This window comes from Bufo gargarizans, chromosome 4 (genome assembly GCF_014858855.1).
Source record: "Bufo gargarizans isolate SCDJY-AF-19 chromosome 4, ASM1485885v1, whole genome shotgun sequence".
Lineage (NCBI taxonomy): Eukaryota > Metazoa > Chordata > Amphibia > Anura > Bufonidae > Bufo > Bufo gargarizans.
In genome coordinates, this window is record NC_058083.1 from 234,716,177 (window position 1) to 234,740,348 (window position 24,172).

The 24,172-nt window shown below is 45.6% G+C and overlaps 1 protein-coding gene across 2 annotated transcripts in view; it reads right to left on the bottom strand.

The window, feature by feature from the left end:
- Window positions 1–24,172, bottom strand: part of HMGCLL1 (3-hydroxymethyl-3-methylglutaryl-CoA lyase like 1) — a 229,495-nt gene that overhangs the window by 149,058 nt on the left and 56,265 nt on the right. For both annotated transcript variants that reach the window (XM_044291495.1, XM_044291494.1), the window contains one exon: window positions 12,991–13,086. In XM_044291495.1, coding sequence (XP_044147430.1) covers window positions 12,991–13,086 — 96 coding nt within the window. The remainder of the gene's footprint in view (window positions 1–12,990; window positions 13,087–24,172) is intronic.

Sequence of the window (24,172 nt, forward strand, 5' to 3'; positions counted from 1 at the left end):
CAGCAGGCAGTGCAGGCGGCGCTCACTCACTGACGTCACGCGCCTGCCCCGCCTAGTGGGAGGAGCAGGCGCCTGACGTCAGTGACAGTGAGTGAGCGCCGCCCCCCGCTGCCTGCTGTTAGTTACCGGAGCGAAGACAAAGTAAGAGCTCAGCAATGAGCAATGAATAAAGTTAAAGTAGTTACTGATTGGTTTAAAATATACTGCTGTGAGCGGCGTGGCCCTGTATATTCTAACCCCCAGGCAAGCGTCCCCGTCACCATGGGAACGCCTGGGGGTTAGAATATACCATTGGATTTGAGTTTTTGCGATCTCACTGAGCTCGTAAAACTCAGATCCGATGGTATATTCTAACCCCCAGGCAAGGGGTTAGAATATACCATCGAATCTTCTGAGTTACTCTGTTTGGCCCCGTCCAGCTCGGGGCCCCAACCAGCTCGGGGCCCCAAGCAATTGCTTGTTTTGCCTGTCCCTTAGCGACGGGCCTGCTCATACCCACTGGTCAATAAGACTCTCCCCACAGTCAGAGCTGGGCAAGTGGAAACACACGATTAAAATGTTTATCAGCCATAGACCCCTAGTGAGTTGCTGGCCATGTGTAACTCTTTGTCACACCCCAGTACCTTCCTTCATAAATTGGAAAGTATCCAGACCACATTTAAAGCCACTTGGGCGGATCTGGAAAGTCTTCTAGAAACAAAAGGAGGGGAGGTACTTAAGAATCAAATGTTGGCAAAGGCCCCTGGTGCTGTCCCTATATATAAGGCCACAGTTGGGCCAGGGATTTATCATGGCCCTAAAGCCCTGGGTGAAAGAGCAACAGGACAATCAGACTGATACCTTTATGATGCAAACATAAGATGCTAAGCAGACTGTAGCCGACTATGCCACAGCTTTAGAACAGCTCTGGGGTGACTATGGGTAGGAGACAGGAGACAGGAAGGACATGAGACTACTAAAACATACATTCATGTCTGGATTAAAAGCACCCATACAGGATGCTGTAAAAAAGGCTTGCCCTTATTGGCAGACGTGCCGATTCCCTCACCTAGTGACCATAGCAAAGGGAGCTAACCTAGACTTACAAAATAAAAAGAAGGCAATAATGGCTAACCAACCTTTCAAACCAAAGGGTAGCTTCCAGACAAAGGTACGAAACTGGGACCAAGTAACATGTTGGAATTATGGGAAAAAGGGGCATTAGTCATTTAAATGTCCCTAGAGAGGCCAGGCCTCTGAATGAGGCAATCCTGTGAGTTCCCTCAACATTAACTATCCCCTTGACACATCCCCAGGTCCACAACTAATCATCACATCCACATGTGAGGACAAGAGTAGAGTTGAGCGAACACCTGGATGTTCGGGTTCGAGAAGTTCGGCCGAACTTCCCGGAAATGTTCGGGTTCGGGATCCGAACCCGATCCGAACTTCGTCCCGAACCCGAACCCCATTGAAGTCAATGGGGACCCGAACTTTTCGGTACTAAAAAGGCTGTAAAACAGCCCAGGAAAGGGCTAGAGGGCTGCAAAAGGCAGCAACATGTAGGTAAATCCCCTGCAAACAAATGTGGATAGGGAAATGAATTAAAATAAAAATTAAATAAATAAAAATTAACCAAAATCAATTGGAGAGAGGTCCCATAGCAGAGAATCTGGCTTCACGTCACCCACCACTGGAACAGTCCATTCTCAGATATTTAGGCCCCGGCACCCAGGCAGAGGAGAGAGGTCCCGTAACAGAGAATCTGTCTTCATGTCAGCAGAGAATCAGTCTGCATGTCATAGCAGAGAATCAGGCTTCACGTCAGCCACCACTGCAACAGTCCATTGTCATAAATTTAGGCCAAGCACCCAGGCAGAGGAGAGAGGTCCCGTAACAGACAATCTGGCTTCATGTCAGCAGAGAATCAGTCTGCATGTCATAGCAGAGAATCAGGCTTCACGTCAGCCACCACTGCAACAGTCCATTGTCATAAATTTAGGCCAAGCACCCAGGCAGAGGAGAGAGGTCCCGTAACAGACAATCTGGCTTCATGTCAGCAGAGAATCAGTCTTCATATCATAGCAGAGAATCAGGCTTCACGTCAGCCACCAATGCAACAGTCCATTGTCAGATATTTAGGCCCAGCACCCAGGCAGAGGAGAGAGGTCCCGTAACAGACAATCAGGCTTCACGTCAGCCACCAGTGCAACAGTCCATTGGCATATATTTAGGCCCAGCACCCAGGCAGAGGAGAGAGGTCCCGTAACAGAGAATCTGTCTTCATGTCAGCAGAGAATCAGTCTGCATGTCATAGCAGAGAATCAGGCTTCACGTCAGCCACCACTGCAACAGTCCATTGTCATAAATTTAGGCCAAGCACCCAGGCAGAGGAGAGAGGTCCCGTAACAGACAATCTGGCTTCATGTCAGCAGAGAATCAGTCTTCATATCATAGCAGAGAATGAGGCTTCACGTCAGCCACCAATGCAACAGTCCATTGTCAGATATTTAGGCCCAGCACCCAGGCAGAGGAGAGAGGTCCCGTAACAGACAATCAGGCTTCACGTCAGCCACCAGTGCAACAGTCCATTGGCATATATTTAGGCCCAGCACCCAGGCAGAGGAGAGAGGTCCCGTAACAGAGAATCTGTCTTCATGTCAGCAGAGAATCAGTCTGCATGTCATAGCAGAGAATCAGGCTTCACGTCAGCCACCACTGCAACAGTCCATTGTCATAAATTTAGGCCAAGCACCCAGGCAGAGGAGAGAGGTCCCGTAACAGACAATCTGGCTTCATGTCAGCAGACAATCAGTCTTCATATCATAGCAGAGAATCAGGCTTCACGTCACCCACCACTGTAAGAGTCCATTTTCATAAATTTAGGCCCAGCACCCAGGCAGAGGAGAGAGGTCCCGTAACAGACAATCTGGCTTCATGTCAGCAGAGAATCAGTCTTCATGTCATAGCAGAGAATCAGGCTTCACGTCAGCCACCACTGCAACAGTCCATTGTCATAAATTTAGGCCCAGCACCCAGGCAGAGGAGAGAGGTCCCGTAACAGACAATCTGGCTTCATGTCAGCAGAGAATCAGTCTTCATGTCATAGCAGAGAATCAGGCTTCACGTCATCCACCACTGTAACAGTCCATTTTCATAAATTTAGGCCCAGCACCCAGGCAGAGGAGAGAGGTCCCGTAACAGACAATCTGGCTTCATGTCAGCAGAGAATCAGTCTTCATATCATAGCAGAGAATCAGGCTTCACGTCAGCCACCAATGCAACAGTCCATTGTCAGATATTTAGGCCCAGCACCCAGGCAGAGGAGAGAGGTCTCGTAACAGACAATCAGGCTTCACGTCAGCCACCAGTGCAACAGTCCATTGGCATATATTTAGGCCCAGCACCCAGGCAGAGGAGAGAGGTCCCGTAACAGAGAATCTGGCTTCATGTCAGCAGAGAATTAATCTGCATGTCATAGCAGAGAATCAGGCTTCACGTCACCCACCACTGTAACAGTCCATTTTCATAAATTTAGGCCCAGCACCCAGGCAGAGGAGAGAGGTCCCGTAACAGACAATCTGGCTTCATGTCAGCAGAGAATCAGTCTTCATATCATAGCAGAGAATCAGGCTTCACGTCACCCAATATTGGAACAGTCCATTGGCATATATTTAGGCCCCGGCACCCAGACAGAGGAGAGGTTCATTCAAATTTGGGTAGCCTCGCAATATAATGGTAAAATGAAAATAAAAATAGGATTGAATGAGGAAGTGCCCTGGAGTACAATAATATATGGTTAAGGGGAGGTAGTTAATGTCTAATCTGGACAAGGGACGGACAGGTCCTGTGGGATCCATGCCTGGTTCATTTTTATGAACGTCAGCTTGTCCACATTGGCTGTAGACAGGCGGCTGCGTTTGTCTGTAATGACACCCCCTGCCGTGCTGAATACACGTTCAGACAAAACGCTGGCCGCCGGGCAGGCCAGCACCTCCAGGGCATAAAAGGCTAGCTCTGGCCACGTGGACAATTTAGAGACCCAGTAGTTGAATGGGGCCGAACAATCAGTCAGTACGTGGAGGGGTGTGCACACGTACTGTTCCACCATGTTAGTGAAATGTTGCCTCCTGCTAACACGTTGCGTATCAGGTGGTGGTGCAGTTAGCTGTGGCGTGTTGACAAAACTTTTCCACATCTCTGCCATGCTAACCCTGCCCTCAGAGGAGCTGGCCTTGACACAGCTGCCTTGGCGACCTCTTGCTCCTCCTCTGCCTTGGCCTTGGGCTTCCACTTGTTCCCCTGTGACATTTGGGAATGCTCTCAGTAGCGCGTCTACCAACGTGCGCTTGTACTCGCGCATCTTCCTATCACGCTCCAGTGCAGGAAGTAAGGTGGGCACATTGTCTTTGTAGCGTGGATCCAGCAGGGTGGCAACCCAGTAGTCCGCACACGTTAAAATGTGGGCAACTCTGCTGTCGTTGCGCAGGCAATGCAGCATGTAGTCGCTCATGTGTGCCAGGCTGCCCAGGGGTAAGGACAAGCTGTCCTCTGTGGGAGGCATATCGTCATCGTCCTGCCTTTCCCCCCAGCCACGCACCAGTGATGGGCCCGAGCTGCGTTGGGTGCCACCCCGCTGTGACCATGCTTCATCCTCATCCTCCTCCACCTCCTCCTCATCCTCGTCCTCCAGTAGTGGGCCCTGGCTGGCCACATTTGTACCTGTCCTCTGCTGTTGCCAAAAACCTCCCTCTGAGTCACTTCGAAGAGACTGGCCTGAAAGTGCTAAAAATGACCCCTCTTCCTCCTCCTCCTCCTCCTGGGCCACCTCCTCTTCAATCATCGCCCTAAGTGTTTTCTCAAGGAGACATAGAAGTAGTATTGTAACGCTGATAACGGCGTCATCGCCACTGGCCATGTTGGTGGAGTACTCGAAACAGCGCAACAGGGCACACAGGTCTCGCATGGAGGCCCAGTCATTGGTGGTGAAGTGGTGCTGTTCTGTAGTGCGACTGACCCGTGCGTGCTGCAGCTGAAACTCCACTATGGCCTGCTGCTGCTCGCACAGTCTGTCCAGCATGTGCAAGGTGGAGTTCCACCTGGTGGGCACGTCGCATATGAGGCGGTGAGCGGGAAGGCCGAAGTTACGCTGTAGCGCAGACAGGCGAGCAGCAGCAGGATGTGAACGCCGGAAGCGCGAACAGACGGCCCGCACTTTATGCAGCAGCTCTGACATGTCGGGGTAGTTGTGAATGAACTTCTGCACCACCAAATTCAGCACATGCGCCAAGCAAGGGATGTGCGTCAAACTGGCTAGTCCCAGAGCTGCAACGAGATTTCGCCCATTATCACACACCACCAGGCCGGGCTTGAGGCTCACCGGCAGCAACCACTCGTCGGTCTGTTGTTCTATACCCTGCCACAACTCCTGTGCGGTGTGGGGCCTGTCCCCCAAACATATGAGTTTCAGAATGGCCTGCTGACGTTTACCCCGGGCTGTGCTGAAGTTGGTGGTGAAGGTGTGTGGCTGACTAGATGAGCAGGTGGAAGAAGAGGAGGAGGAAGTCGAGTAGGAGGAGGTGGCAACAGGAGGCAAAGAATGTTGCCCTGTGATCCTTGGCGGCGGAAGGACGTGCGCCAAACAGCTCTCCGCCTGGGGCCCAGCTGCCACTACATTTACCCAGTGTGCAGTTAGGGAGATATAGCGTCCCTGGCCGTGCTTACTGGTCCACGTATCTGTGGTTAGGTGGACCTTGCCACAGATGGCGTTGCGCAGTGCACACTTGATTTTATCGGATACTTGGTTGTGCAGGGAAGGCACAGCTCTCTTGGAGAAGTAGTGGCGGCTGGGAACAACATACTGTGGGACAGCAAGCGACATGAGCTGTTTGAAGCTGTCTGTGTCCACCAGCCTAAATGACAGCATTTCATAGGCCAGTAGTTTAGAAATGCTGGCATTCAGGGCCAGGGATCGAGGGTGGCTAGGTGGGAATTTACGCTTTCTCTCAAATGTTTGTGAGATGGAGAGCTGAACGCTGCCGTGTGACATGGTTGAGATGCTTGGTGACGGAGGTGGTGTTGGTGGTACATCCCCTGTTTGCTGGGCAGCAGGTGCCAACGTTCCTCCAGAGGCGGAGGAGGAGGCTGAGGCGGCAGCAGCAGAAGAGGCCGAGGCGGCAGCAGCAGAAGAGGCCGAGGCGGCAGCAGCAGAAGAGGTAGCAGGGGGAACCTGAGTGACTTCCTTGGTTTTAAGGTGTTTACTCCACTGCAGTTCATGCTTTGCATGCAGGTGCCTGGTCATGCAGGTTGTGCTCAGGTTCAGAACGTTAATGCCTCGCTTCAGGCTCTGATGGCACAGCGTGCAAACCACTCGGGTCTTGTCGTCAGCACATTGTTTGAAGAAGTGCCATGCCAGGGAACTCCTTGAAGCTGCCTTTGGGGTGCTCGGTCCCAGATGGCGGCGGTCAGTAGCAGGCGGAGTCTCTTGGCGGCGGGTGTTCTGCTTTTGCCCACTGCTCCCTCTTTTGCTACGCTGTTGGCTCGGTCTCACCACTGCCTCTTCCTCCGAACTGTGAAAGTCAGTGGCACGACCCCTGCATCGTCTTCCACCCAGTCTTGATCCCTGACCTCCTGTTCAGTCTGCACACTGCAGAAAGAGGCAGCAGTTGGCACCTGTGTTTCGTCATCATCAGAGACATGCTGAGGTGGTATTCCCATGTCCTCATCATCAGGAAACATAAGTGGTTGTGCGTCAGTGCATTCTATGTCTTTCACCGCTGGGGAAGGGCTAGGTGGATGCCCTTGGGAAACCCTGCCAGCGGTGTCTTCAAACAGCATAAGAGACTGCTGCATAACTTGAGGCTGAGACAGTTTCCCTGGTATGCATGGGGGTGATGTGACAGACTGATGGGGTTGGTTTTCAGGCGCCATCTGTGCGCTTTCTGCAGAAGACTGGGTGGGAGATAATGTGAACGTGCTGGATCCATTGTCGGCCACCCAATTGACTAATGCCTGTACCTGCTCAGGCCTTACCATCCTTAGAACGGCATTGGGCCCCACCATATAGCGCTGTAAATTCTGGCGGCTACTGGGACCTGAGGTAGTTGGTACACTAGGACGTGTGGATGTGGCAGAATGGCCACGTCCTCTCCCAGCACCAGAGGGTCCACTAACACCACCACGACCATGTCCACGTCCGCGTCCCTTACTAGATGTTTTCCTCATTGTTATCGTTCACCACAACAACAAAAATATTATTTGGCCCAATGTATTGTATTCAAATTCAGCTGAATATAAATTTGAGGCCTTGTATTTAGGCGCTGGGTGACCAATATAGATTTACTGACAGAATTAGACTTGGAAATGCACAGTAGCGTGTGTGTGAAGTTATTCTGAATGACCCTATGTGCACCTTGAATATTATATACTCTTTTAGGGATAGATTTCAAATAGCTCTGATACAGCAGAAACCACTAAATTATGAAATTGCTAAATTGGGAATTGTATTTCAACCCAGAACAAAAAATTTGCTTTGACGGACACTAAATAACTTGCCCAGCCAGAACAGTACAGCGGTAAAGACAGATTTAGCCGGATATAAATTTGAGGCCTAGTATTTAGGCGCTGGGTGACCGGTATGGATTTACTGACAGAATTAGACTTGGGAATGCACAGTAGCCTGTGTGTGAAGTTATTCTGAATGACCCTATGTGCACCTTGAATATTATATACCCTTTTAGGGATAGATTTCAAATAGCTCTGATACAGCAGAAACCACTAAATTATGAAATTGCTAAATTGGGAATTGTATTTCAACCCAGAACAAAAAATGTGCTTTGACGGACACTAAATAACTTGCCCAGCCACTACAGTACAGCGGTAACAACAGATTTAGCGGGATATAAATTTGAGGCCTAGTATTTAGGCGCTGGGTGACCGGTATGGATTTACTGACAGAATTAGACTTGGAAATGCACAGTAGCGTGTGTGTGAAGTTATTCTGAATGACCCTATGTGCACCTTGAATATTATATACCCTTTTAGGGATAGATTTCAAATAGCTCTGATATAGCAGAAACCACTAAATTATGAAATTGCTAAATTGGGAATTGTATTTCAACCCAGAACAAAAAATGTGCTTTGACGGACACTAAATAACTTGCCCAGCCACAACAGTACAGCGGTAACGACAGATTTAGCGGGATATAAATTTGAGGCCTAGTATTTAGGCGCTGGGTGACCGGTATGGATTTACTGACAGAATTAGACTTGGAAATGCACAGTAGCGTGTGTGTGAAGTTATTCTGAATGACCCTATGTGCACCTTGAATATTATATACCCTTTTAGGGATAGATTTCAAATAGCTCTGATACAGCAGAAACCACTAAATTATGAAATTGCTAAATTGGGAATTGTATTTCAACCCAGAACAAAAAATGTGCTTTGACGGACACTAAATAACTTGCCCAGCCAGAACAGTACAGCGGTATCGACAGATTTAGCGGGATATAAATTTGAGGCCTAGTATTTAGGCGCTGGGTGACCGGTATGGATTTAGTGACAGAATTAGACTGGGATATGGCCAAAAAATAACCACACTATTGCTGGTTAAATGCACTTGGTGTGACAGCTTGACCATCCACACTACTGAGGGTTAAATGCACTTGGTGACAGGCGCAGCTTGCCCCTGATGTAGTATATGGCCAAAAAATGAACAGACTATTGCTGGTTAAATGCACTTGGTGTGACAGCTTGACCAACCACACTACTGAGGGTTAAATGCACTTGGTGACGGGCGCAGCTTGCCCCTGATGTAGTATATGGCCAAAAAATGAACAGACTATTGCTGGTTAAATGCACTTGGTGTGACAGCTTGACCAACCACACTACTGAGGGTTAAATGCACTTGGTGACAGGCGCAGCTTGCCCCTGATGTAGTATATGGCCAAAAAATGAACAGACTATTGCTGGTTAAATGCACTTGGTGTGACAGCTTGACCAACCACACTACTGAGGGTTAAATGCACTTGGTGACGGGCGCAGCTTGCCCCTGATATAGTATATGGCCAAAAAATGAACAGACTATTGCTGGTTAAATGCACTTGGTGTGACAGCTTGACCAACCACACTACTGAGGGTTAAATGCACTTGGTGACAGGCGCAGCTTGCCCCTGATGTAGTATATGGCCCAAAAATGAACAGACTATTGCTGGTTAAATGCACTTGGTGTGACAGCTTGACCAACCACACTACTGAGGGTTAAATGCACTTGGTGACGGGCGCAGCTTGCCCCTGATGTAGTATATGGCCAAAAAATAAACAGACTATTGCTGGTTAAATGCACTTGGTGTGACAGCTTCACCCTGATGTAGGCTTTAGCCAAAAAACAACCACACCATTGAGGGTTAAATGCACTTGGTGACAGGCGCAGCTTGCCCCTGATGTAGTATATGGCCAAAAAATAAACAGACTATTGCTGGTTAAATGCACTTGGTGTGACAGCTTAACCCCGATGTAGGCTTTAGCCAAAAAACAACCACACCATTGAGGGTTAAATGCACTTGGTCGCAGCTTGTGCTGGCGTACCACAAGACACAAAATGGGCAACTCAGGGTCCAGGTTTCTAGGGTATGAGCCGTCCTACCATCGGGGTCCACTCATATGGTGAGGAGTTAGGGATGCTATAGGAGGTGACTTGCTTTCATTTTCCTAGCTTCTTGGCCTAGCTGCTATCAGTTATTCTTCTTATATTGTGTATATATATATATATATATATATATATATATATATATCCCTAATTACAAACACATTTTTATATTGTATTGTCATGAGCAAGGGGGATTTGCCTCAGGTGTACTGACACAAAAATACGGGGACCGTATGCAGCCCATAGCATACTATTCTACCATTTTGGATAGTATTGCCAGAGCACTACCCACATGTTTCAGAGCTTTTGCTGCAGCATCTGAATTAGTGCTAAAAACAGAAGACTTGGTACTACAACACCCTCTTAAATTACAAGTACCACATTCAGTTGCTGAACTACTACACCCCTCCAAGATTAAACATTTGCCTCAAGTCAGAATCATAAAATATGAGATGACACTACTCAGTCCCCACATTACCTTACAGCGATATGCAGTTCTAAATTCAGCTACTTTGTTGCCAGTGGATTTAGAAGAGGAGGGGGAAGTGGGAGTAGTAGAAATGTCTGATCCAATTGCAAATCATAACTGTCATGAATTGATGATTGCAAAAGGCTTACCAAATGTTACTGAAACACCATTAACTAACCCTGATGTATTTTGTAGATGGCTCCAGATGGTGGAATGATGAACAAGGACACTTTGTCACCGGGTATGCGGTAATCCAAGAGGTAATTATACAAAAAACATTCCCATCCTGTGCTTCTGCACAGGAGGCGGAATTGAAGGCACTCACTGATGCATGTATATTGGGTAAGGGACTGAGAATAAATGGTTACACAGATTCCAGGTATACTTTCGAGGTAGCACATGACTTTAGTGTTATCTGGAAAACGAGGGGATTTCTGACTTCATCAGGCAAACCAATTAAGAATTCAGAAGCAGTATAGAGCCTCATAGAGGCCCTAGAGCTGCCCACAGAGGTAGCCATTATTAAAGTACCAGCCCACGTGAAGAAAGATGATCCACTAGACATGGGAAATGCTTGAGCAGACCAAGCAGCCAAACAAGCAGCCGGTCTGCCATTCCGGACGATGTCTTTGCCAACTATGCCAGACTTATTGCTCTTGCAAGAACTATAGGCTCAGCTAACGCCTCAAGACAAAAAGGTATAAATAGAGGCAGGGGCCACAAAGGCAGGAGAGCTCTGGCAGGTAAATGGCAGAACATGTTTGCCTCTGAGTTTGTATCCAATGATGGCCAATTTTGCACATAGCCCTACTCATTTGTCAAAAGGAGCTGTGAGTGCACTAGTGTTAGAACATTGGTTTGCCCCTGGAATTCAGACCCTCTTTGAAAAGTTGGTTCAGGGTTGTCTTACATGTGCCAGACATAACCCTGGGAGGTTCATAAAGACCCCCAAGAAACACACTCCCAAACCTTTGTACCAGTTTCAAAGAGTGCAGATGGATTACATACAGCTACCCAAGGTGGGCACATATGAGTATGTCCTTGTAGCTATTGGTGTATTCTCAGGTTGGCCAGAAGCCTAGCCAGCAACTACGGCTACAGACAAAAACACTGCTAAGAAAATATTGTCAGAAGTAGTCTGCAGATATGGTATTCCAGAGGTGATAAAGTCAGACAGAGGAACTCACTTCACTGGTGAGATAATGGGCCACATACTGAAGACCCTAAGGATCACACAAGCTCTGCACACTCTCAACAGCATGGAGACACTATAGTGGTGTTCTGATCTGTATTAAGTAGCTCCGGGACCTAAGTAGAAGTTCGGATGGAGGCACATCTTTGGCAGATAGGAATTGATGCTTGCATCGCATGGTCTATGCAGCTTATCTGTATACTCTGTGATATACGGGCTGTCTAATGTGTCATTTGTTTGCTTAGGTAGGTTAGTAGTTAGATACACAAATGATACAATGGAGCCTTCAGAGGAAACAGAAGAGATTCTTCAGTGCCTTCAGAAATTGAAACAAGAGGAGGGAAATGTTGGGGAGATGCTCAGCTTTTCTGAGACTCCATTTTACAGATAGACTTGAGTTCAATTTCTGTGTGCACCATAAAAAGATGACAATGATGTGTAAGCTTAAATTTTAAAAGTTAGTAATGTGTGTTGAAATAAGATAAGGTTTGTAAGTGCTAAGTAGCCAATATGCATTTCTTGCTAAAGAAGCATGGTCTCAGCAATTAACCTGTTAGTAGAAAATAGGAAGCTCATAGGATACTAACCATTCAATAGATGGATTCAGTTCTAACCAATTAGAAGTATTATTTTGTGTATCAATCATAAGTTATTGTTGGAATATTTGTAAACCAATCAATATTTTAAGAGGCTACACCCTTGTAATAGGTATAAATAAAGGGCCTAGGACACTCCCAATTTGGGAACATGGCAGATTTTAACCTGTGTGCTGGCTTCTGTCATTTTCCTCCATCAATGTCCTTCACCTGGAACACATGGATCGATCATCACTTGACTGACCCTAGATCTACCACAACAAGGACCTCCTCTTACCACTCCATTCCAGTCTGTATGGATCAATGCAAAGCTGATTGTGAACTTTTAATACTTGCTGTTAGGGATTGAAGGACCTGTGATGATGTCATCACAGGTCCTGGTAGATGTACCTTTTAAACCTAGGAACTACACCATTTTTGGTGCAGTTCCTTTGCTAGATCCTGCAGGACCTGTGATGTTGAAGATGATGTCATCACAGGTCCTGGCAGATGCACTGTTCTAACCTGGGAACTACATTTTACATTGTGCAGGTGTGTCCCGAGGGGAAGAAATAGTACACCCTTCTCTTTACTGTGCACTGGCCCAGGGAGCACAACAGAAGACCATGGCCACCATGTGTACTACTACCACCATCCACACCACCACTCCTGTCCTGTCCTCTCACTCTCCCCTGTCAGGCTCCACTGCACATATACTGTATATGTCTCCAATGTCAAACCACTATAACATCAAGTTGATTGCTAACAATTGATTGCACCTTGATCTCTTGCTTACTGGAAAACCGCCTAGCCTTCAGAGACTGCATGGTCAACCCATGTTGAACAGAGCCAACTGGAGACAAAGGCTTCTGCTGAAACTTTATCCAGGCAATTGGTGTGTGTTTGGGGGCGGGGGAGGTGGGGGGAGGTCATAGTAGTCAGTGGGAATTTTTTCTAGCATTTCCTTGTAACGGTTCACATACACTTTCTGGAATATAGAAGGCAATATTTATTATCCATAATACATTTGAGGGTCATCTCAGTTATGCCATAATCATGGAATATTACATACATTACAAGGAAAGAAAGAAGACAAGTTGATATTAACTACCTGCCTGTAATACTTACTGCAGTTTGAAACCCTTGGATATTTGGAGTAAGAACAGGGTAGCGTACGCCGCTGAACATCTTTATGCCTTGCATTACTTCTGTGTGATCTGACATCTGAAACAAAGAGAAAAAAACTTTAAAGTGCATTGACCTACATCTACTAATATGAGTGCACCTAGATTTTGGCATAAATTGTACCAAAATGAAAATGTTAGCTTGATCCGCTATGCAGGGGCGTTGCTACAGTAGTTTAAAACATTCGGGCCTGGGCCTGATGTTTTGTCCCAGGCCCCGAATGTCCTGCCTGCTAGCTAGATACAACTGTATTGCCGTCCTCAGGGGAGGGGGTCATGGTTTTTACATGGAACTGTATGTTGATGGTGGCTGTAGGAGGGAGTAATGTTATTTACATGGGACTGTATGCTGGAGGGGCCAGGGAGGGAGTGATGTTATTTACATGGGGCTGTATATTGAATGGTGGCTTTTGGGAGGGAGTGATGCTACTTACATGGGACTGAATGTTGGAGGGGGCTGGGAAAGGGTGATGTTATTTACATAGGACTGTATGTTGAAGGCAGCTGTGGGAGGGGATTATGTTATTTAAATATGACTGTATGTTAGAGGTGGCTGTGGGAGGAAGTGATGTTATTTACATGAGACTGTATGTCGGAGGGAACTGGGTGAGGCAGTGATGTTACATACATGGCACGCGTTTCTTTTCAGGTCTCCATGGTTAACAATGGAAGAACAATGATTTCAAGCATCACCCTCCTTTTTACAGGTCAAGTCTGCCATTTTAACCCAATCAGCCTGACATAATGATCTCCAGCCTTGTGCTCATCAACATTCTCACCTGCGTTAACAAGACAATTACTAAAATGATCTCAGCAGTAGTGATGTCCCGAACTATTCGCCGGCGAATAGTTCCCGGCGAACATAGCTTGTTTGCGTTCGCCGCTGCGGGCGAACATATGCGATGTTCGGTCCGCCCCCTATACATCATCATTGAGTAAACTTTGACCTTCTACCTCACAGTCAGCAGACACATTCCAGCCAATCAGCAGCAGACCCTCCCTCCCAGACCCTCCCACCTCCAGGACAGCATCCATTTTAGATTCATTCAGAATCTGCATTAACAGAGAGAGGAGGGAGAGTGTAGCTGCTGCTGATTCAATAGGGAAAGCGTTAGCTAGGGCATTGTTCTGTGTCCACAGACTCATCTGCTGTAAGGACAGCATCCAGACAGCACCCCAAAAAGCTCTTTTCAGGGCTGGTACATCAGTTTGCTTTTTTTTTTTTCCAGATATATATATATTGCAGTTGCCTGGCTGCCCGTGTGTGAGAGGCTGCAGGCTCAGTCATAGACAGCACGTGCACACCATTCATACAGTGTGTGACAGAAAATACCTTGCAGATAAAAAAAATTCGATATAATATTTTTCTATGATCTAATCACATTAGCAAGTAATTCGCCCAAATACTTTTCAGGAAAATGTTTTTTTATTTAAAATTGAACTGTGATCTAATCACATTAGCAAGCCCGTGTGTGTCAGGCGCCCACACATACTCTATTGTGTCCACTGGCTAGTGGCTGGTTAGGCCTGCACTCATATCGTTACAGGGTGTCATTCGCCCAAATACCTTTCAGAAAAAAAAATTATATTTAAAATTTAACTGTGATCTAATCACATTAGCAAACCCGTGTGTGTCAGCCAGGCCCACACAGACTGTACTGTGCCTACTGCCCACCACTTATATAGAGTGGCACAGTACCTTGCACGCATAGTAACACTTATCTAATAAAAAATGACAGGCAGAGGCAGGCCACGCCGCAGGGGCCGTCGTGTTCGTGGTGCTGTGATTTCCACTGGCCCTGGAATAATGCCCAGTGTTCAGAGGCCACGTACCCTGAACACAAAAAATTCTGAGAAAATAGTTGACTGGCTTACACAGGACACCCAATCTTCAACAGCTTCCGCTAAGAACCTTGACGCACCATCCTCCTCCAGCTCAGCTTTGGTCACCACCAGGAGTTATTTACACATCAGTTGGATGAAATTAGTGATGCGCAACCATTATTGCCAGGGGATGTAGATAACAGGGATATGTCTCAGTCAGGCAGCATTACACACATGGACGTACAGTGTGATGATGATGTTGTACCCGCTGCTGCTTCCTTTGCTGAGGTGCCAGATACAAGTGAAGCGGTTGATGAAGACGATGTGTCCGTGGATGCCACTTGGATGCCTGCTCGAAGAGAAGAAGAAGAGGGGGAAAGTTCAGAAGGGGAGACAGAGAACAGAGAGAAGGAGGAGACGAGTTGGAAGCAGGGGGAGGTCGTCGCAAGGAGAAGTGGCACAGTCAGACAGCATGTATCGGCACCCGGGGTCAGCCAGACAGCACGCCAATTAACGCATGCTGTTGCCACCACCAGAATGCCGTCATTGCAAAGCTCAGCAGTGTGGCATTTTTTTGTGTGCCTGCCTCTGACAACAGCGATGCCATTTGCAACATGTCCCAAAAGAAACGGAGTCGTGGGAAATCCAACACCCACCTAGGTACAACTGCTTTGCGAAGGCACATGATCGCACATCACAAACGCCTATGGGATCAACACATGATGACAAGTAGAAGCAGCACACAAGCTCAAAGCCACCATCCTCCTCCTGGTCCAGCTTCTTCAGCCACATCAACCACTGCTGTCCTCCTTGCCCCCTCTCAACCACCCGCGACTCCGCCTCTCACCTTGAGCAGTTCCATCTCATCTGCCCACAGTCAGGGGTCTGTTAAGGAAATGTTTGAGCATAAGAGGCCAATGTCACAGAGTCACCCCCTTGCCCGGCGTCTGACAGCTGGCTTGACGGAACTCTTAGCCCGCCAGCTTTTACCATACCAGCTGGTGGAGTCTGAGGGCTTCAAAAAATTTGTCGCTATTGGGACACCACAGTGGAAGGTACCCGGACAAATTTTTTTTTTAATAAGGCAATTCCAAACCTCTACTCAGTGATTGAAAAGGAAGTCATGGCATCTCTGGCATACAGTGTTGGGGCAAGGGTCCATCTGACCACTGATACCTGGTCTGCAAAGCACGGTCAGGGCAGGTATATCACCTACACTGCACTTTGGGTCAACCTGCTGACGGCTGCCAAGCATGGAATGCGTGGCTCTGCAGCGGAGTTGGTGACACCGCCACGACTTGCAGGCAGGCCTACTGCCACCTCCTCTACTCCTCCTACTCCATCCTCTTCCATAACCTCCTCGGCTGAGTCCTCTTCTGCTGTGGCGTCTGGCTGCACATCAACCGAACCCCCCCAGCTCCCCAGGGGCTATTACACATCCCGGATACGACAGTGTCAAGCTGTCTTGGGGTTGTCTTGCCTGAAAGCAGAGAGCCACACCGGACCAGCACTCCTGTCCGCCCTGAACGTACAGGTGGATCAGTGGCTGACCCCGCACCAACTGGAGATCGGCAAAGTGGTGTGTGACAATGGAAGCAATTTGTTGGCGGCATTGAATTTGGGCAAGTTGTCACATGTGCCGTGCATGGCACATGTGTTGAATCTCATCGTACAACGCTTTGTGTCTAAGTACCCAGGCTTACAGGACGTCCTCAAGCAGGCCAGGTAGGTGTGTGGCCATTTCAGGCATTCCTACACGGCCATGGCGCACTTTGCAGACATTCAGCGCCGAAACAACATGCCAATGAGGCGCTTGATTTGCGACAGCCTGACACGTTGGAATTCAACACTCCTAATGTTTGACCGCCTGCTCCAACAAGAAAAATCCGTCAACGAGTATTTGTATGACCAGGGTGCTAGGACAGCCTCTGCGGAGCTGGGAATTTATTTGCCACGTTACTGGACGCTCATGCGCAATGCCTGTAGGCTCATGCGTCCTTTTGAGGAGGTGACAAACCTAGTCAGTCGCACCGAAGGCACCATCAGCGACCTCATCCCATTTGTTTTCTTCCTGGAGCGTGCCCTGCGAAGAGTGCTGGATCAGGCTGTAGATGAGCGTGAATAGGAAGAGTTGTGGTCACCATCACCACCAGAAACAGCCTTGTCATCATCGCTTGCCGGACCTGCGGCAACGCTGCAAGAGGAGTATGAGGAAGAGGAGTCAGAGGAGGAATGTGGCTTTGAGGAGGAGGAACACCAACCACAGCAGGCATCCCAGGTGCTCGTTGTTGTCACCTATCTGGGACCCGTGGTGTTGTACGTGGCTGGGGGGAAGAATAGACAGTCAATGACATCAGTGAGGAGGAGGAACGGGAAATGAGTAGCTCAGCAACTGGGTGGCCACGCTACTAGACCCCCGGTATAAGCAGAAAGTGGCGGAAATGTTACCAAATTACCGGAAATCAGAAAGGATGCAGCAGTTCAAAACCAAACAAAAAAATATGCTTTACACAGCTTATAAGGGGGATGTCACAGCACAACGGGAATTTAACTGGGGAAGAGGTCAAAGTAATCCTCTTCCTACCACGACCACAGCGGCAAGGACAGGACGCTTTACAGATGTGTTGTTGATGGAGGACATGCAGAGCTTTTTCAGTCCTACACATCGCCACAGCCCTTCGGGATCCAGCCTTAGAGAACGACTCGACCGACAGGTGGCAGACTACCTCGCCTTAACTGAAGATATCGACACTCTGAGGAGCGATTAACCCCTTCACTACTGGGTGTGCAGGCTTGACCTGTGGCCTGAGCTATCCCAGTTTGCGATAGAACTTCTGGCCTGCCCCGCTTCAAGTGTCCTGTCAGAAATGACCTTCAGTGCAGCAGGAGGCATTGTCACTGACAAAAGAAGTCGCCTTGGTCAAAAAAGTGTTGATTACCTCACCTTCATTAAGATGAATGAGGCATGGATCCCGAAGGGACTGACAGTAGAGGATACGTTTAACTAACAAAAGGTCTGACATGCCTTGGCCTCAAAATGGTCCCCACGCTGCTGTATTTAATGTCTGCATACCGGATGACTTTCGTGAATTCTCCGCCACCAACTAGTGTTCAAGCCGCAATGTTTTAGTCACCTTTCTGCCTTGAAAACATTAATTTTTCCGGCTGCTGCTAAAACAGCAACTGCAACAATAACATTGTTTTTCAGGAATGTGTACATGCCTAATTTTTCTGGCCTCTGGTGCTGCACTGTTACTGCAAAAACAAAACAAAAAAAAGGCACATACAAGTGTCAATTCCCCTTTCGTGATCGTTACCTTGTTGTGGTGAAGGGGCTTGCGTATCACAATGAAGCGATCATCACCTCTGAGTGTGTTGGAAATGTTACCACACCCCAGATGATAAGGCCGTTGCTTCATTATGATCAGACCAAAAGCGATCGGGCGGCTGGATGTTTTTTCATAGAAAAAAACTTACATTTTATTATTTCTCTTTTTTTAAGTTGTATGGGTGGGTTTTTAATAATAAAATTAAAAAAAATCACAATAAGGTCTCTTAATAGTCTAATAGAAATAATGCAGACAATTTAAAAAATCCCCAACAATTTCAATACAAATCAAGTACAAAGCTCAGAACTAAATTATTCCAGGATGTCGTATTGGTTCGTTAATTCGACAATGGATAATCAATTCGACACAAGTCCCTGGATAGGGGACGTAACAGGGATTAAACTGATAGGAATAGGACTAGTTAAGACACCACTCATATAGGGTGTCACAGCACATTGCTCCGTGCATGCGCAGTGCCCCAACTTGGGAGTAAGAGGACCGACCAAGCTGCTTTTTCCATCTCCCGGTTCCTAAAAACAATTCAGTTTGGTGTATCAGAGTTTGGTCTGTCACTGTGAAGGCAGTCAAAGATACCCGGCCTAAATTTTTTTCACAAAAGGCAATCCCACCCTGATATGGGACGTAACGGGGATTAAACTGATGAGAATAGTACTACAGAAAATAGCACTCATATCGGGTGAGACAGTAAATTGCACGGCGCAGACGCAGTGACCGTGGATTCAAACAAAGGGGAGGGAGCCAGCAATTTTTTAACCATCTCCCCGTTCGTAAAATCTATTTAATAAATGGACCCCAGATTGGGGACGTAAAAGGGATTAAACTGATGAGAAGAGAGAACTACAGAAAATAGCACTCATATCGGGTGGGACAGTAAATTGCATGGCGGAGACGCAGTGACCGTGGCGTGGATTCAAACAAAGGGGAGGGAGCCAGCAATTTTTTAACCATCTCCCCATTCGAAAAATCAATTCAATTCACCTTTCCGGGACCCTTGGTGTTGTACGTGGCTGGGCGGAGGAAGAAACCTTCAATGACATCAACAAGACATGGCTAGCTTGGTATCCAACCTTGTGCAAATAGGAAGTTTGCGGTTGGGCAAATGGACTGTTTGCGATGGTTTGCGGTGCATTAAATGGGGAGTTTGGTCTGTCAACGTCTGTGAAGCGGGCGTAACCCTTACACTACCTGATCGATACACACACACTGGATGTTTTAAACCATGTTGTTCAAAAAAAAATTTGATTGTTAGGTGATTTATGCCCTTTATGGATTAAAATCCAACTCTGCGTCAACTATGTAATTTTCCATGGGAGTTTTGCCATGGATCCACCTCCGGCATGCCACAGTCCAGGTGTTAGTCCCCTTGAAACAACTTTTCCATCACTATTGTGGCCAGAAAGAGTCCCTGTGGGTTTTAAAATTCGCCTGCCCATTGAAAACAATGGCGGTTTGCCCGGTTCGCCCGTTCGCGAACATTTGCAAAAATTTGCGTTCGCCATTCGCAAACGGAAAATTTTATGTTCGCAACATCTCTACTCAGCAGGTCCTTTAATGACAGCAATGAAATGCAGTGGAAAGGTTTTTTTGGGATTAAGTTAATTTTCATGGCAAAGAAGGACTATGCAACTCATCTGATCACTCTTCATAACATTCTGGAGTATATGCAAATTGCTATTATAAAAACTTAAGCAGCAACTTTTCCAATTTCCAATATTTATGTAATTCTCAAAACTTTTGGCCACAACTGTACACTCAGTGAGACACTAAGCACTATAGTAGGGTACCCATAGAATACATTGCTGATTTGCTGGCTAAATATCCTTCCCTAACAATCTGAAGAAATAGAAAATTAATGTTAGTTGGACTATATATATTATAGTTTTTTTTTATGGGATATGAAATAAAAGTTACAATTGAATATTCTCACTATATTCTGGAAGATTCAATAATTATTGGAAAACAGCTGAGGAACTGCCATTTCTACTATCTCTATGTAATTAATGTTGGTAAAAAATTAAGAAAATAACCTTGCTTACTTTTTTTAGGGCCTCCAATCCTCACTCCAATCATTCTCGTTACTAATGTAGCCAATTACTTGCCTGAGTGTGGCGAAACCAACCTCGCCACTGGGTTTTGGAGGGGCCTGTTTGCCAGCCTCAGGATTATGGCCCATACTAACTTTGAAGGAGAAGGTAGACCGGCCGCACAGCTTAAATCTGTGGAACTGTTTTGGGCAGGAAAGCCATGCTTGCAGCCAGCCAAATGTGACTTCCATGGAATTCGGGAACCCCTGCTCGGATCTGGGTGATTTTTGGATATGTTGTTTACCCAGATCAAAGCTATCAATGGATGTATACATTATGGGAATATGTGGGGGTTTGAGGTATTTTCTGTGTTTTGGGAAAAATGTGTGGTTTCTGTCTGTGAGTGATTTAGTCAGCCCATTACGTTTGGTAATTGTATTTTGTTAATTGCGTCTCAAACAATGCCAGTGTGTTAGTTAATTGCGTCAAAGACAATGCTCATTGTATTTTGTTGATTGCGTTACAGACAGAGGGAAGGGGGTTTTGTGTACAATTGCTGGGAAGGTGTCAGTACTGTAAATGCATGTGATTGGCTGTTTTTACAAAACCCTGTGGGTGGTAACCTTGTTGGAAGATGGGTATAAATCAATGATGTGTGTTCAAATAAAGAGTTGCTATTTTACATTCAACATAGAGCCTCGCCTCATGTGTGTGGATTGCTATACGTGTATACTCCCCTGGCTATTACTCCTAGCTCTTATAAGAGCTGTTCCTGTTCCCAGTTCCTGTGGTGGTATCAGTGTCAAGTGGAGTGCTTGGAGTCCTCGGGAGGCACTGGGAGCATCCATTAATGGAGGTACCCGGTCGGGGTGCCAGGAGATCTTTTACACTGAGTAGTCATGTTGCATGAATGGAATGCACCCACTGATGCCAGTGATTGACTGCAGTGGTCATGTGAACGGCGCATGATCCAACAGGAATCACAGATAGGTTACAAGAGCGGTGGGACATTTAAAAGGACATTATATTTTATACAGTCTTCTGTTATCTGTCAAATTTAACCCTTTAATGACTCGCCACTATTTCATCTTCTGGACTTGGCCAATTTTTGCAAATCTGACCAGTGTCACTTTAAGTGCTGATAACGTTAAAATGCTTTGACTTATCCAGGCAATTCTGAGAAAGTTTTTTGTCACATATTGTACTTCATGACACTGGTAAAATGAAGTTAAAAAAAAATCTTTTTTATTTATAAAAAAAATCCAAATGTACCCAAAATTTGTAAAAAATTGCAAATTTTCAAGTTTCAATTTCTCTACTTCTATAATACATAGTAATACCTCCAAAAATAGTTATTACTTTACATTCCCCATATGTCTACTTCATGTTTGGATCATTTTGGGAATGATATTTTATTTTTTGGGGAAGTTACAAGGCTTAGAAGTTTAGAAGCAAATTTTGAAATTTTGCAGAAATTTTCAAAAACCCAATTTGCGAGACTTACATAATAGAAACCAACCAAAAATGACCCCATTCTATAAACTACACCCCTCAAGGTATTCAAAAACTGATTTTACAAACTTTGTTAACCCTTTAGGTGTTCCACAAGAATTAATGGAACATATAGATACAATTTCAAGATTTCCCTTTTTTGGCAGATTTTCCATTTTAATAATTTTTTTCCAGTTACAAAGCAAGCCCCCCTGATGCACCCCTAGAGTAGAAACTCCATAAAAGTTACCCCATCAAAGAAACTACACCCCTCAAGGTATTCAAAACTGATTTTACAAACGTTGTTAACCCTTTAGGTGTTCCACAAGAATTAATGGAAAATAAAGATAACATTTCACTTTTTTGACAGATTTTAAATTAAATTTTTTTTTTTTTACTTTTGCAAAGCAAGGGTTAACAGCCAAACAAAACTCTATATTTATGGCCCTGATTCTGTAGTTTACAGAAACAGTTTATGTGGCCGTAAACTACTGTACGGGCATATGGCAGGGCGCAGAAAGAAAGGAATGCCATACGGTTTTTGGAAAGCAGATTTTGCTGGACTGTTTTTTTTTACACCATGGCCCATTTGAAGCCCCCCTGATGCACCCCTAGAGTAGAAACTCCAAAAAAGTGGCCCCATTTTAGAAACTACGGGATAGGGTGGCAGTATTCTTGGTACTAGTTTAGGGTACGCGATTTTTGGTTGCTCTATATTACACTTTTTGTGAGGCAAGATAACAAGAAATAGCTGTTTTGGCATAGTTTTTATTTTTTGTTATTTACAACATTAATCTGACAGGTTAGATCATGTGATATTTATATAGACCAGGTTGTCATGGATGTGGCGATACCTAATATGTATACTTTTTTTAAATTTATGTAAGTTTTACACAATGATTTCATTTTTTGAAGCAAAAATAAACATGTTTTAGTGTTTTCATAGTCTGAGAGCCATAATTTTTTCAGTTTTTGGGCGATTACCTTGGGTAGGGTATGATTGTTGCGGGATGAGATGACGGTTTTATTGGCACTATTTTGGGGTGCATGTAATTTTTTGATCGCTTGCTATTACACTTTTTGTGATGTAAGGTGACAAAAAATGGTTTATTTAGCACAGTTTTTATTTTAAATTCTTTACGGTGTTCATCTGAAGGGTTAGGTCATGTGATATTTTTATAGAGCCGGTCGATACGGACGCGATGATACCTAATATGTATACTTGTTATTTATTTATGTAAGTTTTGCAAAATAATATCATTTTTTAAACTAAAAAAAATCATGTTTTAGTGTCTCCATATTCTGAGACCCATAGTTTTTTCAGTTTTTGGGCGATTATCTTAGGTAGGGTCTCACTTTTTATGGAATGAGATGAAGGTTTGATTGGCACTATTTTGGGGTGCATATGACTTTTTGATCGCTTGCTATTACACTTTTTGTGATGTAAGGTGACAAAAAATTGTTTATTTAGCACAGTTTTAATTTTTAATTTTTTACATTGTTCATCTGAGGGGTTAGGTCATGTGATATTTTTATAGAAAAAAATGTGGGGGATTCAGTCAGCACAACCCTGTATGCAGGTGCACATTGCTATGGCGAAATACAGATACAAACGTAAAAACACAAATGCAATAGCATTTCTGAATAGCTGACTGAACCCCCCACATTTTTTTCTTTGTAGTATATATTGGAGGCGTGGCGATCTCCATGCAGTCATGCACACCTGACCAGTTAGTCTGCCCTGGAGGCTGGTTTTAAAGTCAGTATAAAACTGAGTCTTCTTATATAGCGCCTACCAGTTGCCATTTGGCTCCAGCAGAAGTATATAGTGGGCTCAGCATGCATGTTGGTACTTGCACCCCTGGATCCGATGAAAGCTGTGATGGCACCACACGGGGTTAAAAGCAGAGTGTGCCTGGTGTGCATGCTGTACCTGCGCTCCCTGGACTTTGTGTGGCTGTCATGGCACATAATAGGTAGGAACTAGTGTTAGGTACCACTCATAGAGGCGACCTTGACGTGGTGAGTGGCTTAGTACGCTTTGGCCAAAATGTACACTAATGCCTCATTCAACATCCAGCATAGAGGCAGGGCAGAGTGCTGGTTGCATTTGTGTTTTTGCGTTTTTATATTTTTAAAACAAAAAAAATAATGTTTTAGTGTCTCCATATTCTGAGCCATAGTTTTTTTTTTTTTTTTTGGGCGATTGTCCCAGGTAGGGGCTAATTTGGAGTGTTCATCTGAGGGGTTAGGTCATGTGATATGTTTATAGAGCCGGTCGATGCGGACGCGGCGATACCTAACATGTATAATTTTTTTCCCCCCTATTTTTTACCAATTTTTTTAACTTTATTTGGGGAAAATGAAATTTTTGTTTATTCTTACTTGAAACTTTTCTTTTTTGGGGAGGAAAACTTTATTTTTGTAACTTTTTTAA